General features: G+C 39.8%; 2 protein-coding genes across 2 annotated transcripts in view; both read left to right on the plus strand.

Annotated features, from left to right (window-relative positions):
• The window catches only part of HELQ (helicase, POLQ like), a 508,107-nt gene that overhangs the window by 321,483 nt on the left and 159,985 nt on the right, over positions 1–26,639 (plus strand). The gene's annotated exons all lie outside the window — the stretch shown is intronic.
• Positions 1–26,639, plus strand: part of LOC126077025 (placenta-specific gene 8 protein-like) — a 50,161-nt gene that overhangs the window by 4,535 nt on the left and 18,987 nt on the right. The window contains exon 2 of the mRNA XM_049885910.1: positions 22,107–22,235. Within this exon, the coding sequence (XP_049741867.1) occupies positions 22,136–22,235 (100 nt within the window). The 5' untranslated portion in view covers positions 22,107–22,135. The remainder of the gene's footprint in view (positions 1–22,106; positions 22,236–26,639) is intronic.

A 26,639-nucleotide genomic window follows, 5' to 3' on the forward strand; every position in this document is an offset into this window, starting at 1 on the left:
GGAAGTTTGAGTCCACCCGGAGGTGCTTCAGAAGAATGGCCTGGTGATCTACTTCCAAGAAATCAGCCATTGAAAACCCTGTGGAGCGCAGTTCTACTCTGACACATAAGAGCCTGCCGTAAGTTGGAGTCGACTCTGTGGCAACTGGGTGATAAGTAAGGCATCTGATTTTAGTTGAGGTCTTTCAGGATATCTTCATATGTTTTGGGAGTTTTAAGGTAACTCAAATTCATTCATGCAACAAAAAGTATTTCTGCCTTTGATTCTGCAGACAGAAATACATTGTGGGACAAGCTGTACGGGTTTGAACTGGATTCCTAGTTTGATAGATAGACTCTGCCCCTTCATACCAACTCAAGAGACATGGTAGGGGTCTCAGCTGTTCAGATAATCATTTTAAGCCATAGCATAATGTTGAACACCACTTCTGAAAGAGCTGAATCCTTGCTCCCCAGGTGTAGCAAACAGAAAGAGAAGCAGGAGACATGGTTTTATTGCCAGGGTTGGGAGTAGCCTCAATGAGAAGTGGTCCTGTGAACGAATTATTTTTTATAAATGGATTAAATGGAAGGATATACATAAAAAATGTCAATAGTGGTTAGCTTTGTATTGGGGAATTGGTGGTGATTTTTTTTTTCCAGTGACATTTTTGCAATTTTAAAATTTTCTGCACTGGGCATGTTATTTTGGCTTAAATGTTTTAATTATACATGCCTATGATGAAACTTTTTTTTTTTTGATGAAACTTCTTTTTTATTATGAAACTTTAAGTGACAAGGAAAATATGAAATTATAGGGAAAACATGGTACATTGTTGTGTAAAAGGCTTAACATGGACTACTTCACTGCCCAAATCATGTCGATGAATTTCCCAGGTGGTGCAAACAGTAAATGTGCTGGGCTGCTAACTGAAAGTTTGGAGTTTTGAGTCCACTCAGAGGTACCTCAGAAAAAAACCCTGATGATCTACTTCCAAAAACTCAGTCACTTAAAACCCTATGGAGCACAATTCTACCCTGACACACATGGGGTCCCTGTGAGTGGGAATCGACTCAACAGTAACTGGCTTGTTCGGTGTTTTGGCTTTAATAGAGTGAGCAAATTCTTGCTGCACCCTGGAATTACCTGGGAAGCATTACAAATACCAGTTCAGGGCCCCTCACCCCTCCACCCAGACCATATGAATCCAAATCTCTGACAATGGGGCCATGTAGCTGGTATTTATTTAAAGGTCATCTCCTTACCTCGTCTAGGGTTCTATATGGCAATTCTTTTTCCTCTACAGAATTGACCAGGAAGTTAAATTAGGTAAAATTAGGTTCCATGGTGTTTTACAGCATTCTTTTATTGTCATAGGCTCAGTGTTGTAGAGCTTTGGGACTGATTAGCCATATGGTCACTTGTTCAAGCAGTTTCAGAAATGTTTTCTGACACAGGCTTTCCAAGTAGTATACCTTTATAATGCACTAGGGCAGCCTCTGTTCAGGTGTGTGTCCTAGTTGCCGTTCTCAATTTTTAACACAATGCGTGTGCCTTTTATGCATGCCTGTTCCCATGTATGAGTATCCCTAGTTGGGAATCTGAACTCTGACTCTTGCCAAAGATATATAACTCCATTTCACTGCTGCCCAACTCTTAACCTCACCGGTGAAAATGCTATGCATATTGTCAAAGAATATGTATCCATGTGTTCCTCTAAACAATTTTCTTTTTAATTTTTATTGAGCTTTAAGTGAAAATTTACAAATCAAATCAGACTATCATACAAAAATTTATAAACATCTTGTTATACACTCCTAATTGCTCTCTCCCTAACAAGACGGCATACTCCTTCCCTCCATTCTCTCTTTTCCTGACCCTTCAGCCAGCTTCTGACCCCCTCTACCCTCTCATCTCCCCTTCAGACAGGAGATGCCAACATAGTCTCACGGGTCTACTTGATCCAAGAAGCTCATTCTCCACCAGTATCATTTTCTATCCCATAGTCCAGTCCAATCCCTGTCTAAAGAGTTGGCTTTGGGAATGATTCCTGTCTTGGGCTAACAGAAGGTCTGGGGACCATGACCTCTGAGGTCCTTCTACTCTCAGCCAGACCATTAAGTCTGGTCTTTTTACGAGATTTGGGGTCTGCATCCCACGGCTGTCCTGCCCCCTCAGGGGTTCTCTGTTGTGTTTCCTGTCAGGGCAGTCATCGGTTGTAGCCAAGCACCATCTAGTTCTTCTGGTCTCAGGATAAAGTAGTCTCTGGTTTATGTGACCCTTTCTGTCTCTTGGACTCATAATTACCTTGTGTCTTTGGTGTTTTTCATTCTGTTTTACTCCAGGTGGGTTGAGACCAATCAATGCATCTTAGATGTCCGCTTGCTGACATTTAAGACCCCAGACACTGCTCTCCAAAGTGGGATGCAGAATGTTTTCTTAATAGATTTTATTATGCCAATTGACTTAGATGTCCCCCTGAAACCATGGTCCGCAAACCCCCGCCCTTGCTACACTGCCCTTTGAAGCATTCAGTTTATTCAGGAAACTTCTTTGTTTTTGTTTAGTCTAGTTGTGCTGACCTCTCCTATATTGTGCGTTGTCTTTCCCTTCACCTGAAATAGTTCTTATCCACTATCTAATTAGTGAAAACCCCTCTCCCTGCCTCCCTCCCTCCCCCTCTTGTAACCATCAAAGAATCTTTTCTTCTCTGTTTAAACTATTTCTTGAGTTCTTATAATAATGGTCTTTATACAATATTTGTCCTTTTGCAACTGAGTAATTTCACTCAGCATAATGCCTTCCAGGTTCTTCCATGTTATGAAATGTTTCATGGATTCATCATTGTTCTTTATTGATGCATAGTATTCCATTGTTTGAATATACCATAATTTATTTATCCATTCATCCACTGGTGGGCACCTTGTTTGCTTCCATCTTTTTGCTATTGCAAACAGTGCTGCAATGAACATGGGTGTGCATACATCTGTTTGCGTAAAGGCTCTTATTTCTCTAGGATATATTCCAAGGAGTGGGATTGCTGGATCATATGGTAGTTCTATTTCTAGCTTTTTAAGGAAGCATCAAATCAATTTCCAAAATGGTTGTACCATTTTACATTCCCACACACACACAAAAAAACAACCCATTGCCATCTAGTAGATTCATACATTCCCACCAGCAGTATTCCAGTCTCTCCACAACCTCTCCAACATTTATTACTTTGTGTTTTATGGATTAATGCCAGCCTTGTTGGAGTGAGATTGAATCTCAATGTAGTTTTGATTTGCATTTCTCTAATGGTTAATGATCCTGAGCATTTCCTCATGTTTCTGTTAGCTACCTAAATGTCTTCTTTACTGAAGTGCCTGTTCATATCATTTGCCCATTTTTTTAAAATAATTTTTATTTTGCTTTAAGTGAAAGTTTACTAATCAAGTCAGTCTGTCACATATAAGCCTATATACACCTTACTCCATACTCCCACTTACTCTCCCCCTAATGAGTCTGCCTGCTCCCTCCTTCCAGTCCCTCCTTTCGTGACCGTTTTGCCGGTTTCTAACCCTCTCTACCCTACCATCTCCCCTCCAGACAGGAGATGCCAACACAGTCTCAAGTGTCCACCTGATACAAGTAGTTCACTCTTCATCAGCATCTCTCTCCAACCCATTGTCCAGTCCCTTCCATGTCTGATGAGTTGTCTTCAGGAATGGTTCCTGTCCTGGGCCAATAGAAGGTTTGGGGACCATGACTGCAGGGATTCCTCTAGTCTCAGTCAGACCATTAAGTCTGGTCTTTTTATGAGAATTTGGGGTCTGCATCCCACTGATCTCCTGCTCCCTCAGGGGTTCTCTGTTGTGCTCCCTGTCAGGGCAGTCATCAGTTGTGGCTGGGCACCATCTAGTTCTTCTGGTCTCAGGATGATGTAAGTCTCTGGTTCATGTGGCCCTTTCTGTCTCTTGGGCTCATAGTTATCGTGTGACCTTGGTGTTCTTCATTCTCCTTTGATCCAGGTGGGTTGAGACCAATTGATGCATCTTAGATGGCCGCTCGTTACGCCCATTTTTTTAATTGGGTTATTTGTCTTTCTGTAGTTGAGTTTTTGCAGTATCATGTAGATTTTAGAGATCAGATGGTGATCAGAAGTGTCATAGCTAAAAACTTTTTCCCAGTCTGTAGGTAGTATTTTCACTCTTTTGCTGAAGTCTTTGGATGAGCATAGGTGTTTGATTTTTAGGAGCTCCCAGTTATCTGGTTTCTCTTCTGCATTGTTAGTAATGTTTTGTATACTGTTTATGTCATGTATTAGGGCCCCCAGCATTGTCCCTAGTTTTTCTTCCATGATCTTTATTGTTTTAGATTTTATATTTAGGTCTTTGATCCATTTTGAGTTCGTTTTTGTGCATGATGTGAGGTATGGATCTTGTTTCATTTTTTTTGCAGATGGATATCCAGTTATGCCAGAACCATTTGTTAAAAAGACTATCTTTTCCCCACTTAACTGACTTTGGGCCTTTGTCAAATATCAGCAGCTCATACATGGATGGATTTTTGTATGGATTCTCAATTCTGTTCCATTTGTCTATGTATCTGTTGTTGTACCAGTACTAGGCTGTTTTGACTACTGTGGAGGTATAATAGGTTCTAAAATTAGGTAGAGTGAGGCTTCCACTTTGTTCTTATTTTTCAGTAATGCTTTACTTATTCAGGGCCTCTTTCCCTTCCATATGAAGTTGGTGTTTTGTTTCTCCTTCTTGTTTAAAAATATTGACGGAATTTGGATCAGAATTGCATTGTATCTATAGATGGCTTTTGGTAGAATAGACATTTTTACAATATTAAGTCTTCCTACCCATGAGCAAGGTATGTTTTTCCACTTATGTAGATGTCTCTTGGTTTCTTGCCGTAGTGTCTTGTAGTTTTCTTTGTATAGGTCTTTTAAGTCTCTGGTAAGATTTATTCCTAAGTATTTTATCTTCTTGGGGGCTACTGTAAATGGCATTGATTATGTTCTTTTTGTTGGTGTAGAGGAATCCACCTGATTTTTGTACGTTTATCTTGTATCTTGATACTCTGCTGAACTCTTCAATTAGTTTCAGTAGCTTTTTTGAGGATTCTTTAGGGTTTTCTGTGTATAAGGTCATGTCATCTGCAAATAGAGATACTTTTGCTTCTTCCTTACCAATCTGGATGCCCTTTATTTCTTTATCTAGCCTAATTGCTCTAGCTAGGACCTCCAGCACAATGTTGAATAAGAGTGATGATGATACGCATTCTTGTCTGGTTCCCGATCTCAAGGGGAATGCTTTCAGGCCCTCTCCATTTAGGATGATGTTGGCTGTTGGCTTTGTATAAATGCCCTTTATTATGTTGAGGAATTTTCCTTCTATTCCTATTTTGCTGAGAATTTTTATCGTGAACTTTGTCAAATGCCTTTTCTCCATCAATTGATAAGATCATGTGGTTCTTGTGTTTTCTTTTATCTATATGATGGGTTACATTAATTGTTTTTCTAATGGTGAACCATTCCTGCATACCTGGTATGAATTTCAATGGGTCATGGTGAATTATTTATTTATTTTTTTTTTATATGTTGTTGAATTCTATTGGCTAGAATTTTGTTGAGGATTTTTGCATTTAAGTTCATGAGGGATATAGGTCTGTAATTTTCTTTTTTTTGTAAAGTCTTTACCTGGCTTTGGTATTAGGGATATGCTAGCTTCATAGAATGAGTTTGGGAATATTCTATCCTTTTCTATGCTCTGAAATAACTTCAGTAGTAGTGGTGTAACTCTTCTCTGAAAGTTTGGTACAACTCTGCAGTGAAGCCGTCTGGGCCACGGCTTTTTCTGTTGGGAGTTTTTGATTACCTTTTCAATCTCTTCTTTTGTTGTGGGTCTATTTAGTTGTTCTACCTCTGTTTGTGTTGGCCTAGGTAGGCAGTGTGTTTCTAGGAATTCAACCATTTCTTCTAGGTTTTCAAATTTGTTAGAGTACAATTTTTTGTAGTAACCTGATATGATTCTTCTAATTTCAGTTGGGTCTGTTGTAATACCGCCCATCTCATTTCTTATTCGGGTTATTTTCTTCCTCTCCTGTTTTTCTTTTGTCAGTTTGGCCAACGGTTTATCAATTTTGTTAATTTTTTCAAAGAATCAGCTTTTGGTCTTGTTAACTCTTTCAGCTGTTTTTTCTGTTTTCTATTTCATTTAGTTCAGCTCTTATTTTTATTATTTGCTTTCTTCTAGTGCCTGAGAGTTTATTTTGTTGCTCTCTTTCTATTTGTTCAAATTATAGGGATAATTCCTTGGTTTTGGCCATTTCTTCTTTTTGTATGTGTGCATTCATTGACATAAACTGACCTCCAAGCACTGCTTTCATTGTGTCCCAAAGGTTCTGATAGGAAGTGTTTTCATTCTCATTGGATTCTATGAATTTCTTTATTCCATCCTTAATGTCTTCTATAACCCAGTCTTTTTTGAGCAGAGTATTGTTCAGTTTCCAGGTGTTTGATTTCTTTTCCCCTGATTTTTTTGTTATTGATTTCTACCTTTATGGTCTTATGATCAGAGAAGATGCTTTGTAATATTTTGATGTTTTGGATTCTGCTAAGGCTTGCTTTATGATCTAATAATATCTGGTCTATTCTAGAGAATGTTCCATGTGCACTAGAAAAGAAAGTATACTTGGCTGCTGTTGGGTGGAGTGTTCTGTTTATATCTATTAGGTTGATTTGGTTGATTGTGGCATTTAGATCTTCTGTGTCTTTATTGAGCTTCTTTCTGCGTGTCCTGTCCTTCACTGAAAGTGGTGTGTTGAAACCTCCTACTATAATAGTGGACCTGCCTATCTCACTTTTCAGTGCTGTTAGAGTTTGCTTTATGTATCTTGTAGCCCTGTCACTGGGTGCATAAATATTTAATATGGTTATATCCTCCTGGTATATCGTCCCTTTAATCATTATGTAGTGTCCTTCTTTATTCTTTGTGGCAGATTTAATGTTAAAGTCTACTTTGTCAGGAATTAATATTGCCACTCCTGCTCTTTTTTGATTGTTGTTTGCTTGATTTTTTTTTTTCCCATCCTTTGAGTTTTAGTTTGTTTGTGTCTCTAAGTCTAAGGTGTGTCTCTTGTAGGCAGCATATAGACGGATTGTGTCTTTTTATCCATTCTGCCACTCTCTGTCTCTTCATTGGTGCATTTAGTCCATTTACATTCAGCGTAATTATGGATAGGTATGAGTTTAGTGCTGTCATTTTGTGTGTTGTTGACAGTTTCTTTTTCCCACTTAATTTTTTGTGCTGAGTAGTTTATCTTTATGTATTGTCTTTTCCTCTTATTTGTTGTTGATTTTGTTTCTGCTTAGTCTCTATTTTTTTCTCGTACTTTATTTTGATGAGTAGGATAGTTTGTCTCCTTTGTGGTTACCTTATTATTTACCCCTATTTTTCTAAGTTTAAACCTAACTTTTATTTCTTTATATTGCCTTGTCTTCCTCTCCGTATAAAAGATATATGACTACATTTCTTAGTCCCTCTTTATTGTTTTAATGGTGTCTTATTTTACATAATAACATCATTGTTTCCCTGTTTTGAAATTTTTTTTTATCTTGATTTATTTTTGTGATTTCCCTGTCTGTGTTGACATCTGATTGCTCTGTCCAGTGTTTTAGTCTTGGATTGATACCTGATATTACTGATTTTCTAACCAAAGAACTCCCTTTGGTATTTCTTGTATTTTTGGCTTGGTTTTTACAAATTCCCTAAACTTCTGTTTATCTGGAAATGTCCTAATTTCATCTTCATATTTGAGATACAGTTTTGCTGGATATATGATTCTTGGCTGGCAATTTTTCCTTCAATGTTTTATGTAAGTCATCCCATCACCTTCTTGCCTGCATGGTTTCTGCTGAGTAGCCCGAGCTTATTCTAATTGACTCTCCTTTGTAGTGACTTTTTGTTTATCGCTAGCTGTTCTCAAAATTCTCTCTTCATCTTTGGGTTTAGCAAGTTTGATTATAATATGTCTGGGTGACTTTCCTCTAAAATCTACCTTATGTGGATTTCGATGAGCATCTTGGATAGAAATCTTGTCATCTTCCACGATATCAGGGAAGTTTTCTGCCAACAAATCTTCAACAATTCTCTCTGAATTTTCTGTTATCTCTCCCTGTTCTGGTACTCCAATCACTTGTAGGTTATTTCTCTTGATAGAGTCCCACATGATTCTTAAGGTTTCTTCATTTGTTTAATTCTTTTGTCTGATTTTTCTTCAACTATATTGGTGCCAAGTGCTTTATCTTCAGTCTCACCAATTCTGCCTTCCACTTGCTCAATTCTGCTCCTCTGACTTTCTATTGAGTTGTCTACTTCTGTAATTTTATTGTTAATCTCCTGAATTTCTGATTGCTGTCTCTCTAGGTATTCTTGCAGCTTATTAAATTTTTCATTATGTTCTTGAATAACCTTTTTAATTTCTTCAACTGCTCGATCTGTGTGTTCCTTGGCTTATTCTGTGTATTGCCTGATCTCTTTCCTGATGTTTTGAAGAGTTCTGCATATTAATCTTTTATATTCTGCACCTGGTAATTCCAGGAAGGCACCTTCATCCAGCAGATTCCTTTATTCCTTGTTTTGAGAGCTTGTCAAAGCAATCATGGCCTGTTTCTTTATGTGGTTTGATATTGACTGTTGTCTCTGAGCCATCTATAAGTTATTGTATTAGTTTATTTTATGTTTGCTTACTCTGTCCTTGCTTCTTGCTTTATTTTGTTTTGATATGCCCAAATGGGTTGCTTGAGTGAGCTAGCTTGATTATTTTCACCTTTGGAGCTCTGACATCCTGTCACCAGATGGCTAGAGCTGTTATCAGGTATATAAGCTTAAGAGTCCATTTACTTTTCTTGTGTGGATTCAGCTCAGGTGTCTAGGTAGCTGGTCATCAAGTATGTGGTACAGGCTCTGTCCTACAGTCTTAGAGGGGCAGGGGTGTTTGGTGTAGGTACCAGTATCTGGTTCCAGCATGGGGGCATGCTCTGAACAAGGCAGGAGGCTGAGAACCATCCCCTTAGTGTCTTTGCAGAAAGCCTGTCCCTGTTCCCTAGAGCTTACAGGTGGGTGGGTTCTGCAGATGGACCATGGGCACCCAATGCTTTTGGTTGTAAGGACTGGGAGGTACCAGTTATCCTTGAACCCCTGTCATGGGTGGCTGGGTGACCTGACTGGAGCCACCAGTCCTTGGGCCCCTGATGCGGGTAGGGGAGGACCCTTTTTTAATAGGCAAAGCGATGTCAAATAGCAAACACCCCCCTCTCCACCACACAGCTGAAACTGTTACAGTCTGCCAACAAGGGCCTATTCTCCTGAAATAGGCCCACATAGTTCTGTGCAGGGGGAAAGGTACTCAAAGTCCATGGATGATTTATGCCTGGACAGGAGCCGCTTCTGTCCTGAGCTCCCCAGGTTAGTGGCAAATTATCTTTTCCCCCTGTTGTGAATTTATTCCTTCTTCAAGGCCAGGAGTATGGCTCAGAGCACTCAAATGGGCCTACCTTAGGCCCAGGGAAATCAATAGCCACTGAAGTTGGCTTAGGGGCAGGGTGCACAGTAAAATATACACAAGTACTTAGCTTTTGCTGAGAGCACCATTCTTCTCTGGTTACAGAGGTATGAGTAGGCTGCGTGGCTGGTTGCTTCTCCCTGAGGAAACTGTGGCCAAACGCTACTATCAGCCTGCCATAGCAGCTCCTGGGAATAATGCCTGAGGGATCCAGTGATTCAGGTCTGGTAACTCCTCCCCACTTCGAACAGTCTCTCCCTCCCCTTGCCACTCAGTCTGTTTTCTAACTTTACCTTTGAAGTTCAGGGCTCCTAGCTTGTCACAAATATAATAGTTTCACCTTTTTTTCCCCAGGTATTTGTAGTAAGAGGCCTCACTGGAAGTATCTTGTTATTCTGCCATCTTGGCTCTACCTCTAAACAATTTTTTTTAAATCTGCATTTTAGTACTGAATCATCCCGGATCATCAGAGAGTTGGATATTTGGACAGGATCATGTTGGCTTTTCATAGATTGTTTGCAGTGAATTATACTCTAACAGTATGCTTTAAGCCTTGTCGTTCTTGTTGTTAGGTGCCAGCAAGTCATTTCTGACTCACAGCTACCCTGTGCATAACAGAACCAAACACTGCCCAGTCCTGCACCATCCTCACAATTGTTGCTATGCTTGAGCCCATTGTTGCAGCCACTGTGTCAATCCATCTCATTTAGGGTCTTCCTCTTTTTCACTGACCCTCCACTTTACCGAGCATGATGTCCTTCTCCAGGGACTGATCTCTCTTGATAATATGTCCAATATACGTGAGACATAGTCTCACCATCCTTGGTTCTAAGGAGCATTCTGGTTGTAGTTTTTCCAAGACAGATTTGTTCATTCTTTTGGCAGTCCATGATATATTCAATATTCTTCTCCAACACCACAATTCAAAGGCACCGATTCTTCTTCAGTCTTCCTTAATTCTTTGTCCAGCTTTCACATGCATATGAGACAGGTGAAAACACCATGACTTGGGTCAGGCACATCTTAGTTCTCAAGGTGACATTTTTGCTTTTTAACACTTTAAAGAGATCTCTTGCAGCCGATTTGCCTGATGCACTGTGTCTTTTGATTTCTTGACTGCTGCTTCCATTGGTGTTGATTGCGGATCCAAGTAAAATGAAATCCTTGAAAACCTCAATCTTTTCTCCATTTATCACGATGTTGTCTATTGGTCCAGTTGTGAGATTTTTGTTTTCTTTATGTTGAAATGTAACCCATACTGAAGGCTATAGCCTTTGATCTTCCTCAGTAAGTGCTTCAAGCCCTCTTCACTTTTCAGCAAGCAAGGTTATGTCATCTGCATATCACAGGTTGTTAACGAGTCTTCCTCCAATCCTAGTGCCCCATTCTTCAGATAGTCCAGCTTCTGAGATTATTTGCTCAGCATATAGGCTGAATAGGTATGGTGAAAGGATACAACCACAGTGCACACCTTTTCTGACTTTAAGCCATGCAGTATCCCCTTGTTCTGTTCGAACAACTGCCTCTCGATCCATGTACAGATTCCTCATCAGCACAATTAGGTGTTCCAGAATTTGCATTCTCTGCAACGTTATCTGTAATTTGTTATGATCCACACAGTCGAATGCCTTTGCATAGTCAATAAAACACAGCTAAACATCTTTCTGGTATTCTCTGCTTTCAGCCAGGATCCATCTAATATCAGCAATGTCATCTCTTGTTCCACGTTCTCTTCTAAATTTAGCTTGAATTTCTGGCAGTTTCCTGTTGATATACTGCTGCAGCCACTTTTGAGTGATCTTCAGCAAAATTTTGCTTGCATGTGATATTAATGATATTGTTCCATAATTTCTGCATTCAGTTGGATCACCTCTCTTGCAAATAAGCATAAATATGGATCTCTTCCTGTTGGTGGAAACCCTGGTGATGTAGTGGTTAAGTGCTACAACTGCTAACCAAAGGGTCTATAGTTTGAATCTGCCAGGTGCTCCTTGGAAACTATGGGGCACTTCTACTCTGTTCTATGGGGTCGCTATATCGGAATTGACTCAACGGCACTGGGTTTGGTTTTGGTTTTTTGGTCCTGCTGGTTGGCCAGGTAGCTGTCTTCCCAATTTCTTGGCATAGACAAGTGAGCACTTCCGGTGCTGCATCTTTGCATGCTTTAGGAAAGAACGAACAAATCTGTCTCTGAAGAAGTACAGCCAGAATGCTCCCTAGAAGCGAGGATATTGAGACTTTGTATCTCTTTGGACACGCTATCCGGAGGGACCAGTCCCTGAAGAAAGACACCACGTTTGGCAAAGTAGAGGGTCAGCAAAAAAGAGGAAGACCTTCAAAGAGATGGATTGACACAGTGGCTGCAACAATGGGCTCAAACATAGATACAATTGTGAGGATGGCGTAGGACCAGGCAGTGTTTTGTTCTATTGCGCATGGGGTCGCTATGAGTCAGGGTCCCTCGATAGCACCTAACAACATAACAACAAGGAAATGTGCTCAAAGACAGTGGTAGTTCAATGGTAGAACTCTCGCCCTCCATGTGGCAGACCCAGTTTCTACTCCTGGCTAATGCACCTCATGTACAGCCACCACCTGTCTATCAATAAAGACTTGCCTGTTGCTATGACGCTGAATAGGTTTCAGCAGAGCCTCCAAACTAAGACAGCAGACTAGGAAGAAAGGCCTGGCAAAACTAAGACAGCAGACTAGGAAGAAAGGTCTGGCAATCCACTTCTGAAAAATCAACCAATGAAAACTGTATAGAGCAAAACTATCCTTTCCCTGGGTCCCCAGTTGTCGGAGGTCAACTTGACAGCAGCCAGCAACATAACAGCAGCAATGTGCTCAGGAAAGCCACTGTTCAGTTTATGGTAGAAATGCTGTTAACAGCTTTTCCTTTTTGAAGACATGTCATCTCTTTCTGGGGGGGCCTAGATAAGAAACTTTCTAGGCCTCAGTGTTTTTTTTATCTTATTGACATGGTCAATCTCCTAAACATTTGTGTTGTCTCTTGGCTTTACTTGGAAGGAAGATCAGAGACTAATTTTAAGAACAAGATGAGGGTATGAATCAGAGTTTCTCAGCCTTGACACTATTGAGCCAAATAGTTCTTTGTTGTGGGGGGCTGTTCTGTGCCTTGCAAGATATTTAGAAGTATTGCTGGCTTCTACTCACTAGATGCCAGTAGCACCCCCCCTCCGCCAGCCTTTAACAACCAAAAATGTCTCCAGAAAATGCCGAATGTCCCCTGGGGGGGGGGGGAATCATCCCTGATTGAAAACCAATGATATAAATGAATAAATAAACGGGTATTGAGCACTTTAGCATTTTCAAGGCTATGTGCAGGCCACTATCTTTGGGGAACACAAAGGTGACTGAAACGCAGTTATCTGCCCTCAGAAAAACATGCAAACAAGTTAAGAAAAGGAAAATGTAAGTGCTTAGAATACACATATTCAGGTTTTATATCTGATGCTTGTATAGCTTTCTCAAAGACCCTGGGAAGAAGGCAGGGAAGATACTAACATTACGTTTTAGAGAAAAGGCACAGAGACAGCCAAGTGTCAATGCAGTGATGATTGCATTGTCCTGAATCCCAAGTCCAGTTGGCTCTCTACCACATCATGGAAGAGTGCCACTAGTTCAGCAGAGCAAGAGGCAAATCCAACTTGGAAGATTAGGCTTCATGGAGGAGGTAGCATTTGAGATGATATGTTATAGGTAGAGAAGGAGGCAGGAACTCACAGCAGGATAGTATAGAGAGAATGCTTGTAGAGTGGTGAGGAATCTGACCTGCTGGATAAGGTAAGGAAGTGGTAGCAGAAAGGACCCAAAAATAGGGTGGATCATGTTGTGAAGATCTTCAGATCAAGTCTAAACAGTCTTCAGCTAGAACCATCTGTGCCTGACACCAGCTGAATAAATTATAAGATGAAGGTAGAGAAGGAGCTTAATAAAGTCACCAGAGAGATTTGTGATGGTAGAAGGAATGGCAATGGAGGCATCAAAGAGCCTAATTTATCTTCTGCTCTTTACCCCCCCACCCTGCCCCTAATTAAATGCTTTAGTAAGTCAAATCCATTTCACTTTCTTGATGAAAGGAGAATAAAGCGAAATGTCCTGGTGTCGGAAAAATTTCCAGTCTTGCACTATTGAGAATACATGTACTCCGGGGAGGGTCCCTGCTTTGCACATTATCAGGTGTGAGCACCATTTTTTTTACATCAGAAAAGATGTTTTGGAGTGGCATTTTTGTTTAAAGAAATTACGTGTTTTAATTTAGGAAATGCCATACCTGCAACTATGCATAATTATTTTTTAAATCTCCTTATAACTGAGAGTTGTAATTATTTTGGCTAGAATTTCAGAAACGACTTAATTGGTACATTCGGCAGAATCCTATTGCAATGCAGAGACTGAAAAATTCTAGAGACTCAGAGGTGGGGAGGGGGAGAACTGGCTCCAGAATGCAGACTCAGGCCCAAGGCCAAAAGACAGGCCCACTGCGGGGTTTCTGGGTGCTGGGGAAGCTCGAGAAGCAGGGTGCTACCTTGAGAAGAGCAGTGTCTGAATGTAACTGGAGAGAAGGAGGCCGCAGGTAGGGGTGGGAGCCTGGAAGCCATATATTGTTAAATGAAGAACCTCCTTTCACCGCTCCCAAACTATAAAGGAGAACTGAACATTTGCCCAGCTGTGGCCTAAGTTAAAAAAAACAAAAAAAAGTAGCTGTCAAGTCGGTTACAACTCATGGCAACCCCATGTCTGTCAGAGTAGAATTGTGCTCCATAGGGTTTTCAGTGGATGATTTTTGGAAAGTAGGTCACTAGGCCTTTCTTTTCAGGTGCCTCTGAGTAGACTCAAACCTCCGACCTTTCAGTTAGCGCCAGAGGATTTAATCATGTGTACCACCCAGGGGCTGTGGCCTAATACAGGTGCTAAAATACAGGGACCTCTTAATTGACTTTATTTCACTTTATTGTTCCAGAATTTGAATTAAGAGCCCTGATTAGAAATGAATGGGCTGCATAGGACCCATGGAATAATTTGATAGGAGACTGAAAGCCAGAAGGAGATGGACAGAGGAGAAAGAGAAGGTGTTAATAGAGGGAATTAGGCCTGGCTTTTTTTTTTTTTTTTTTTTTGGACCTGGTCAAGTTGCTTAACTTCTCCAAAATTTCAGAATAGGAGAAAAGATTGTTATGAGGCTAGAATCTGATAACATACATAAAATTGCTTACATGGAACCTGGTAAGAGAAACTGCTCAAGAAATTTCAGGTTTCCTTCCTTCATCCATGAATAAAGAATTGTGTGTTCCCAGAGGAAATGCTTGCTTAAGAATTTAGATAAAAATCAGATAAATCATTGCTGCCACCAAAAGAAACTCTTGGGAAAATAATGACTGACTTCCTGGTTAGGATCCTTGGGCCTCTGATCACTATCTAAGGGGTGGGAGGAGGGCTTCCTGCACAACCTAAGGAAAGCCCCATGGTTTTTGCCTCCTCCCCACCACTTCTTATGCCTGTAAACATGGGGAGAGGGAAACCATCTGCTGTTGTAGCTTCAACACCAAAGTCATCCCCCAACCCTCCCTTACTAAGCTTGCCAGAAAAAATACAGGACGCTCAGTTAAGTTTGAATCCCAGATGCACGACAAATATTTTTTTTTCTTTTTTAGTGTTTGAGACATACTTATAATAAAAAATTATTTATAAATTTAGAAATGCAAACTTTTTTCGATGGATGATAACTCTATTTAATCGCTGAACCAGAATTTCTAATTTTAGTCATAAACGTAGGCTCTTGTTTCCCTGACTCCTTACAACCCCTGGGAAAAAAGAAAGGTGGTAGCAACACCATGTACAGGCAAAGATGTGGAGCAACTGGAACTCTCGTATGTTACTGATGGGCGTGAAAATCGGTACCACCACTTTCTCGAGGAGCCAGCAATTCCACTCCTAGGGATGTAGAAATGTATGTGTATGTCCACCAAAAGTTACATACAAGAATGTTCATAGCAGCGCCACGCTATTCATAGTAGCCCAAACTGGAAACAATACAAACGTCCATCCATCATGGATAAATGAATTATGGTATATTTATACAATGGAATATTATACCTCAAGAAGAATGAAATGTTGCTCCATACAACATGGTTGAATCTCACAAGCATAATTTTGAGCAAAAGAAGCCAGACACAAAAGAATAAATAACGTATGATTCGATATATATAAGGCTCAAACACAGGCAAAACTAGCCCCTGGTGTTTGAAGACAGGGTAGAGGCTACCTTGGGGTGGAAGATACTGAGGGGGAGATACGGAGGGCTTCTGGGATGGTGGTAATGTCTTAGTTCTTGATTCAGGTTGTGATTACAAGAATTCTTTGTGGAAATTCATCAAGCGGCATATGTTTATGATTTCTGCACTTTACTGTCTGCACATTATTCTTCAATAAAAAGTTTAGAGAGGAAAAAAGCAGTAGAATGAGCAGGTTAGACTATCAACATAGAAACAATAAAGAGAAGAGAAAAAAAGGCAGGTCGTGGGTGGTGGGCCTAGCACAATGGCCACATGGAAGAGGAGTTTCAGAACAGGGAATAAACAGGGTATGAACAGATCTTGAATCGATGGGGAGACTGAAGTCACATAGTAATTGCTGAGTTCCAGGACTTGCATTTTGGACATTTTTGAACTAAGAAGCAATGTCTTAGGTTTCATTTCTCACAGAGAATGCTTATCAGGTCTATCGTGATTTATGCATCTGGTAGGAAACTGGATTAGATGACCCCTAGAATTCCTTCTGTTCCTCATTGCTAGTGTTTCATGACTCTGTTGATGTTGTCTAAACTAGGATTTCTCACCTCAGCACTATTGACATTTGGCGATGGATCATACTTTGTGGTGGGGGCTAACCTGCGCATTGCAGGGTGTTTAGCAGGATCCCACTGGTGGCCTCTACCCACGAGGTGCTTGTAGCACCTACTTCCCCCAGTTGTGACAACCAAAAATGTCTCCAGACATTGTCAAATGTCTTCGGGGGGAGGGGGAAGGGGGGAGGGCAAATAAAAGAACCCCTGGTTGAACCACCGATCTAAATCGACTTCGTGAAATGCTAGGGTAAGTTTTTGAGAGACTGGCTTCAAGACAGTAAAAATAGAGAGAGAGAGTGAGAAAGAGAGGAAGAAAGAAAGAGAGAAGAGTGAAAGAAAGAGGAAGTCAATCACAGTCTGTCTAGCTTCCTATAGTCCCAGAATTACCCGAGAAGGAACACTCTAGGAGAATGCTTGCCATTTATTCCTAAAGAGCGCTTGCCTGTTCCAGCTGGCCAAGATTTATAATCCTTGATCGCTAAGAGTTCAGTGAAAAGAAGAAGAAAGATTCTTCTTTTCACTGGGTGCATTCAAATCCTGGCCGTGCCACTCTGTCACTTCGGCCATGTGACTTATTTTCTTCTTTCTTCCCTTTCTTTCCTAGCCTTGTAGAAAAGCTACCCACATCTTACAATATCTGGGAGAGAGTAAAGGGAGGGAAATTGTATTTGTTTCTCCCTCCAGGGCTAGGTACTATCTTTTATTTAACAAATATTCATGAGGTACTTACCATGTGCCAGGCACCGTTCTAAGGGCTTTTCAAATATTAACTCATTTTATCCTCCTGACAGCCTAGGTATTGTTAACATTCTATTTTACAGATAAGGCAACTGAGGCTCATAGAAGTGAAGTAACTTGCACAAGGTCATACAGCCTGTTAACGGGAAAGATGGGGTTCAAGCCCTGGTGTCTCAGACGGAGCCCATGCTCTCAAACACCAGACTGTGTTGCCAGGTCCGCTTTCTCATCTTTTGGTTTCTGTAACGACTTAACCATGATGTATTCTCCGTATCTTCTCCCTGAAAGAGTGGGAAGAGGATAAGAGGCCAACACTCAGTAAAGTTATTTAATTTCTATGAGACGAGCCTTATTTCCTCATTTACTAATAAAAAGTTAGGCTAGTGAACGGCCCCATAAGGTTTTACTGGGACTTTTATTTGGCCTTGTCATTTAATCTTTTTGCTTCAGTTTTCGTATCTGTAGTAAAAAGAGTATTATTATCAGCCTTAGCTCTCTGAGTGGTCTGGTCTGCTGTGAATATTAGAGATGAAGCAAACAAAAATGCTTTGAAAAGTACACTGCTCTATATAAGCGTAAACCATTGTCATTATCAACATCGCACTCAGGTTTTCTCCATCACCTTTCACTGAAACTTGGACTATCTCTCATGTATAGTAAAACCTGCAAAAGCTGGAATGTGTGTAAGGTGGAAACCTGTCAGAGAAGGAAAACTCAAATATTTCCACTAATAGAGAGAGATAGAAAAGTGGTAAGATTGCACGCTGTCAAAGGCAGAAAATTCATAAGACCAGGCACAACAAGGCAGTCCTGTCAAGTTCTGACTCTCACAGGCTTCACTGTACATAGTAGTTTGCAGCTTTCAAAATGCTCTAGGAATGTTACCTTATCTGAGCTTCCCAAATACTAGCAATGACTAAAACCCAAGCCTTCCAATTTCTAATCCATTGATCATCCTGCCCCACCACACTGTCACTGTCCTTTAGGGTGTTGTGCTGCCAGGAGATTTTTCATACCACTAAAGGAGCCCTGGTGGCACAGCGGTTAAGCGTTTGGCTGCTAACCAAAAGGTCGGCAGTTCGAATCCACCAGCCACTCCTTGGAAGCCTCTTATGGGGCAGTTCTACTCTGTGCTACAGGATAGTAGATGGTACCAAACAACAGCAATAACAAATTATTTACATAATCTTATCACATTAACAGACCCCTGGTGCAAACAGTTTGCACTCAACTCTTAACCTAAAGTTAGCGTTTTAAACCCACCTAATGGCACCACAGAAGAAAGGTCTGGCAATCTGCTGCCATAAAGATTCCAGCCAAGAAAACTCCATGAAGCAACTCTATTCTGTAACACATGGGGCTGCCATGAGTCAACATTGACTCAACAGCAATGGATTTTACCGCATTAATACAACGAGCCAATGAGATAAGTCTTTTCATACTTATTTGAAAGATGTCAAAGCTGAAGCTCAGAGAAGTTAATTTACTTGCCCAAGGACACTCAGGTGGTACAAAGTGGATTTCAAACCAAGCTTCTTCTGTCTCCCCAGCTCCCAACCATGATCTAGGCTCTGGTCAATCAAAGTGTGGGCCTGGGACTAGCAATGTTAGCACCACCCGGAAGCTTGTTAGAAAGGCAGGCAAATCTCAGCTCCCACCCCATCTTACTGAAGCAGAATCTGCATCTTAACAATGACTTCTGTGCACATTAAAGTTTAAGGACCACTGAACTGATACAAAAGGGCAAATATCCTATGATCCCACTTATATGAACTATCTAGAACAAATACACAGAGAAAAAAGTTTACTAGTGGTTACAGGAGGTGGGGGGGGGAGTAGAAGGGAGAATGGAGTTATTATTGAAAGGGTACTGAGTTTTCATTTGGGGTGACGAAAAACTTTCGTAAATGGATCATGGAGAAGATTGTACAAAATGGTGAACATAATTAATGTCACTGAATCGTACGCTTAAAAATGGTTAAAATGGCAAATTTTTTGTTATATATGTTTTACCACAATAAAAATGCTTTGAATCTGTTAAAAGAAAAAAAAAAACCTGCTGATCTCTTTTTCTTCCCAGTATAGATTTATCCACGATATTCAGAGGTAGCACAATGCAAAATCTGTAAATAAATATGTATATACTTCTATGACACATATGTACTAGTGTGTTTTGAAAAGTATAATTCTAAACATTTTATTTTAGATAAAAGAACTCAGGTATTGAAAGGCAAGTGACATTAGTTTGTCCTAGGGTAAAATCACCACAAAGTTATAACAAAGCAAAAAGAAAGCTTTTATTCAGCATATGTTCAAAGAGGCAAAAGGGGAAATGGACAAGCGTGCTGCCAGAGCCATGTGCTTCTGAGTTCGAGGACCATTACAGAATCATCAGTATACATTATAAATGGATAAAATCATTGAAAACTTCATCTTTTCACAGATTGGCTCAAAACTGCTAAATCACCATGATTCCACATTTTGAATTGTTTTCCTTAATAACCAGTGGTACAGGGTTCAGTAACAGTCGGTAACAGTAACTAGTAAAAAGAGATGAGTGGAAAATACGTGGGTCTTTCGTGCTGTTTTTGATTTGTTTATGTGAAAAGTTTCCTAAAAGATGTTTTCCAAGACTGTCCTAGCTATTGTCTTTATACCTCAGGCCCCAACTGATGTGTCCTTGTGAGTCCAGCTCCAGCCAGGTCACATTCTTTAGGCTCAAGAACAGGGAATAATGGCTCCAATTTTATCTCCTAAATCACTTCCTTCTTTTGACTGGAGATTGGAGATAACACACGGATGATCAATACCTGGACTTGGGCTCCTATGGTGGCCATGGCATGCTCTTTAAACTCGTGATGCTGGTTTTCCACTGGATACCATCTGGTTCTTCACCAAAATTTTAAGTAAGAGCAACTTTCTCATCTATCCCATTGCTGAAATGAGCAGACAAGATACATCAACATTTTAGCTCCAGGCCTTCTTTTACATTTTAAGTGTGTAAGAGGATAGAAGATAAGTTTTTCATTATGCCTAATACTATCAGGATGCAGACTACGAATATTACTATTCCTTGCAATAGCGATCTAGCCTATGCACTTATTCCTGATTTTAACCAACCAAATAAATCTGGTGTTTGTAAGGGTGTTATAGTGTGTAATCAAGTAGCTTGCCGTCGAATTTTATGTATACCCTGTTCTGCTTTTCCTGTGTTATTCATCCAAATGTGCCAAGAGGTATTTGCTATAGCACAGACTATACCTTCTTGGGCTAATAAAAATTCTAAGGCTATTGTGTTATCTAATGCCACTTTGGCTAACGGGGTCAGAGATCATTGTTGTTTTCCATCCCATTAGCAACTTCATCCGTCATAGTGATTGATAAATTTCTTAAAGATTTCGCTAATTCAACTACGCCATAAGTAGGAATTAAAGCTTTTAGAAATGACCAGCTCCACCCTAAGTGTTGGACCAGTGGGTTTTCTTCTGATTCTCTTTTTAAAATGTGTAACAATTTAACATTACCTTTCCACAGTGGTTAAGAGCTACAGCTACTAACCAAAAGGTCACAGTTCGAATCCACCAGCCACTCCTTGGAAACTCTTCGGGGCAGTTCTACTCTGTCATATAGGGTCACTATGAGTTGGGATCAACTCAAAGGCAATGGGTTTTCCAATATTTACTAGCATCATTACTATGAATATCCAAAGTTCCCAAAGTGCATTGCCCATGCATTCACCAGGAATCTAAACAAGAGATTACCCACGTAAATTCACTGTCAGTTGGAAAGGGATCATCTAAACTAGTACAGTTGGATGCACCACACAAAAACATATCCATAAGGAGAACACAAAGCTTATCTAGAAGAAACAGAAGGTATAGAAAAATTTGCACGTGACAAACAAGTTTCCATTAGAGAATACATGATTAGCAAGATTACACAGGATGGACCTTTCCTGTTGGACATCTTCGGTTAACCTGTTTAAACCATACTAAGTGTTCTTCCTGAGGGCAACCACATCTCTTTGGTTAACCTATTAACAGTCGTGGGTCACATTCTCAGAAGGAGAAGTGGAGCCTAAGACAAAATGGAGTTTGAGCCATGACATCTATCTTCTCTGAGAACCTGGTTTCTTTAATATACATAATTTTCTGCATAGCAAGGGGGTGGCACTTTGATTACAAACATTAGACAGGTATTTTATACAACATTGCCTTGAAGACTAATTAATTCCTGATTTACTCTAAACATAACTCTTGGTCTGATCTTTGCAGTCAGTTTCCCAAAACAGACTGAAATCTTCAAAAAAGTACAACACTCAGAGCAAAATTGTCTTACTAGTTTATCTGGACAATTGTTTGACTCAAAAGTGGCTTCAGAAACCAGTTTTTTTCTTTTCTCAAATCTTGAGGTTCAAAAGGATACCCAAAGGCAATGGCCTGTGTGGGTTACCCCAACCTCCATGAAAGCCAGAAATCTGAATTGCGGGACAATTACAACACTTTCATTATTTCCCTTCTTTTGATCATGATCTTCCTATAGAATCTTTGATCGAAAACGTTCAATAATGGTAGCTGGGGACCATCTGGTTTATTTAAGGTCCCAGGCACCATACAGAGAACTAGGAGGTAGAACAGAAACTTTAACGATAATATTAGGCCAATTGTCCGAAATAGCCAATGAAACCATGACCCTAAGGCCTTCGAACCAAGGAAACAAATCTCATGAGGTGTTTGTTTATACATAAGCAGCATCAGTAATTGCTTTTCAAGTGCCTCGACAGCAGCTACATCAATATATTTTAGAACTGATATGAATCATTATATCACTTTAACTGGTATCTTCGTTATATCAATATATTTTATAACTGATATAAATCAGTATTTCACTATAACTGGTTTCTATATTACATCCAACCAATACAGTGAAGTGCTTAATACTTTTTGTTTTGTTTTCACAGGCAGTGACCTTCTGAACTTAGCCTTAAAAATGAATCCAGTTGTTTCACAGCCAAGATTTAGCACAAGAGGTGCGACCGCCAGTGAGTGGCAAACCGGTGTATTTGACTGCTGTGATGACATGGGGATTTGTAAGTGCATGTAGTTATTTGCTCTCTACTTGATTATAATGATGCAAATTACTGACATCATAAAACTTATTTTTTCTTTTGTTGATTTCCATGCTTTATTCTCTAACCCAGAAAGCACAAGCTGGAAGTCAATGGACGGGGTTAGTTCACAGATGTGTTTTCTTGGGTCTGTATGGCATAAGCCTCTTGATGTATTTCTTGCTTCAATTTTAAAATAGTAAGAGACCGCTAAAAATCAGATCTCACATAAAAATCTACATTTCCGGCTTCTCTTGAAAATTTGAAAATTCTGGGAAGATGGGCCCTATTCACACATGGCAGAGGTCAGCAGCTGCTAAGTATTAATTAATCAACCCATTAAAAGAAGCATTCAGTATCCAGTTTACCATATTTACACCCACCATTCCCTATTGACTAATTTTTTGCTAACCAAAAGGTCGGCAGTTTGAAACCACCAGGCACTCCTTGGAAACTCGTGGGGCAGTTCTACTCTGTCCTACACGGTCGCTAATGAATTGGAATCGACTCAATGGCAACATGTTTGGTTTTTTGGGTTTGGCCTGGAGTTTGTGATCCTCTTCTATATCAGTCACCTGTTATTTTTTTTTTTTCCCGCCTCTTTAGTATGATTATGTTCTTGACATACTTCTCCAATTTGTCTTTTATTTACCTCTTCCATTTACCACAGGGCTGGTTCTATGTTTTCCTGCTTTCAGTAATATTCTTGTAACTCTTGTGTTTGTTCCATTTTAGGAACTATTGCATTTTTTTTCTAGCTTTTGCTGTTGTTGGGAGAGGCCACTGAGTCAGTTCCAACTCGTAGTAAACCTATGTACAACAAAACAAAACAATGCTTGACCTGATGCCATCCTCACATCACTGTGCTTGAGCCTACTGTTGGCAAAGAATGTGTTAATCCATCTCGTTGAAGGTCTTCCTCTTTTTCACCGACCTTCTATTTTATTAAGCATGATGTCCTTTTCCAGGGGCTAATCCTTCCTGATAACATGTCCAAATTATGTGAGATGAAGTCTCGCCATTCTTGCTTATAATGAGCATTCTGGTTGTACTTTTTCCAAGACAAATTTGTTCATTCTTCTGGCAATCCAAGGTATTTTCAGTATTCTTTGCCAACACCATAATTAAAAGGCATCAATTCTTCTTCGATCTTCCTTATTCATTGTCCAGCTTTCACATGCATATGAGTAGATTGAAAACACCATGGCTTGGGTCAGGCGCAACTTAGTCCTTACAGTGACGTTCTTGCTTTTTAACGCTTTAAAGAGGTCTTTTGCAGCAGATTTGTCCAATAAAATGCATCATTTGATTTTTTGACTATAACTTCCATGGACATTGATTGTGGATCCAAGTAAGATAAAATCCTTGACAACTTCAATCTTTTCTCTGTTCATCACGATGTTCTTATTGGTCTAGTTGTGAGGAGTTTTGTTTTCTTTATGTTGAGGTGTAATCCATACTGAAGGCTATGGTCTTTGATCTTCATCAGTAAGTGCTTCAAGTCCTCTTCACTTTCAGCAAGGAAGGTCACATCATCGGCCTAACAAAGGTTCTTGCTGAGCATACAGATTGAATAAATATGGTGAAAGGATACAACCCTGACACACACCTTTCCTGATTTTAAACCATGCAGTATCCTCTTGTTCTTTTCGAATGACTCCCTTTTGGTCTATGTACAGTTTCCTCATAAGTACAATTAAGCGTTTTGGAATTCCTGTTCTTTGAAATGTTATCCATAATTTGTTATGACCCACACAGTTGAATGCCTTTGTATAGTCAATAAAACACAGGTAAACGTGCTTCTGGTATTCTCTGCTTTTAGCCAGAATCCATCTGACATCAGCAATGATATCCTTTGTTCCACATCCTCTTCTGAATTCAAATTGAATTTCTGGCAGTTCCCTGTTGATGTTCTGCTGCAACCACTTTTGAATGATCTTCAGCAAAATTTTACTTGTGTGTGATATTAATGATATTGTTCAATAATTTCTGCATTTGTTTAGATCACCTTTCTTTGGAATGGGGGCAAATATGAATCTCTTCCAGTCAGATGTCTAGGTAGCTGTCTTTCAAATTTCTTGGCATAGACAAATGAGCACCTCCAGCACTGCATCCGCTTGTTAAAACTTCTCAGTTGGTATTCCATGAATTCCTGGAGCCTTGTTTTTCACCAATGCCTTCAGTGCAGCTTGGACCTCTTCTTTCAGTACCATTGGTTCTTGATCATATGCTACCTCCTGAAATGGTTGAATGTCAACAAATTCTTTTTAGTACAGTGACTGTGTATTCCTTCCATCTTCTTTTGATGCTTCCTACATCGTTCAGTATTTTGCCCATAGATTCCTTCAATACTGCAACTTGAGGCTTGAATTTTTTCTTCACTTTTTGAGCTTGAGAAATGCTGAGCGTGTTCTTCTCTTTTGGTTTTCTAACTCCAGGTCTTTGCACATGTCATTATAAAACTTGATCTTCTCAAGCTGCCCTTTAAAATCTTCTGTTCAGCTCTTTTACTTCATCATTTCTTCCTTTCAGTTTAGCTACTTGACGTTCAAGAGCAAGTTTCAGAGTTCCTTCTAAAATCCATTTTGGACTTTTCTTTCCTTCCTGTCTTTTTAATGATCTCTTGCTTTTTTCAGGTATGATGTCCTTGATGTCATTCTCCAACTCATCTGGTCTTTAGTCATTAGCATTCAATGCGTCAAATCTATTGTTGAGATTATCTCTAAATTCAGATGGGATGCGCTCAGGGTTGTACTTTGGCTCTCATGGACTTGTTCTAATTTTCTTCAGCTTCAACTTGAACTTACACATAAGCAATTGATGGTCTGTTGGGCAGTCATCCCCTGGCCTTGTTTTGACTGATGATATTGAGCTTTTCCATCATCTCTTTCCACAGATGTAGCTGATTTGATTCCTGCATATTCCATTTGCTGAGGTCCATGTGTATAGTCACTGTTTATGTTTTTGAAAAAGGTATTTCCAATGAAGAAGTCATTGGTCTTGCAAAATTCTGTCATGAGATCTCCAGCATTGTTTCTGTCACCAAGGCCATATTTTCCAACTGCCAATCCTTTGTTTGCAACTTTTGCATTTCAATCATCAGTAATTATCAATGCATTGTAATTGCATGTTTGATCAACTTCAGACTGCAGAAGCTGGTAAAAATCTTCAATTTCTTCTTTGGCCTTAGTGGTTGGTGCGTAAATTTGAGTAATAGTTATATTAACTCTTCTTCCTTTTAGGCCTATGGATATTATCCTATCACTGACAGTGTTGTACTTCAAGATAGAACTTGAAGTGTCTTTTCTGAGGATGAATGCAACGCCATTCTCTTCAATTTGTCATTCCCGGCAGAGCAGACCATATGATTGTCTGATTCAAAATGGCCAATACCAGTCCATTTCAGCTCACAAATGCATAGACTATCAATGTTTATGTGTTCCATTTCATTTTTGATGATTTCCAATTTTCCTAGATTTATACTTAGTACATTGCAACTTCTGATTATTAGTAGATGTTTGCAGCTGTTTCTTCCCATTTTTAGTGGTGCCACATCAGCAAATGAAGGTCCTGAAAGCTTGACTCCATCCACAGCATTAAGGTCAACTGTACTTTGAGGGGGCAGCTCTTCCCCAGTCATATTTTGAGTGCCGTCCTACATGAGGGGCTCATCTTCTGGCACTATATCAGACAATGTTCACTTGCCAATTTTTTCAGACGTAGCCTGCCAGGTCTTTCTTCCTAGTGTGTCTTAGTCTGGAAGTTCAGTTGAAACCTGTCCAACAAGGGTGACCCTGGTGGTATTTGAAATACTGGTGGCAAAGCTTCCAGTATCACAGCAACATGAAAGCCACCACAGTACAACAAACTGATAGACAGTTTCTTTTTTTCTTTTCTCAGTTATCTAATTTAAAATATTTAATTGTTAAAAAAAGGATCATCTCACAATTGAAATAGTTAATTATCTTGGCTTGGAGGCAGTGTTTAAAAATTGCAGCATGTTGATCTTTGAACACACTCTCTCCTCCACTTTATCAGCTTAACGCTGGTTAAATCTTAAAGCCAAAAGAATGAGAAAAAAAAATCCCCCCACCCAAACACATATGAATTAGATGTAAAAAATTTAGCTGAGATAGTTCCAATTTTATCAGCTACTACAGTGCGAAGGTTTCAAAAGTAATTTTTAAAAAGGATCGTTAATTTGGTTCAGAGAAACACCCATAATATGAGACGTGAGTATACCGTCGCATGCATACGTATGTGTGTTTAGTTGCTGCACAGTATATCTTAGCTTGACTGACTTTAATTCTTTTATACTGTCAAACACACCTTTTGCAGGAGCAAACTTTCTTTGTTTCAATCTATTGCCGTTTGAGTTGAAGACAT

This window comes from Elephas maximus, chromosome 5, assembly GCF_024166365.1.
Source record: "Elephas maximus indicus isolate mEleMax1 chromosome 5, mEleMax1 primary haplotype, whole genome shotgun sequence".
NCBI lineage: Eukaryota > Metazoa > Chordata > Mammalia > Proboscidea > Elephantidae > Elephas > Elephas maximus.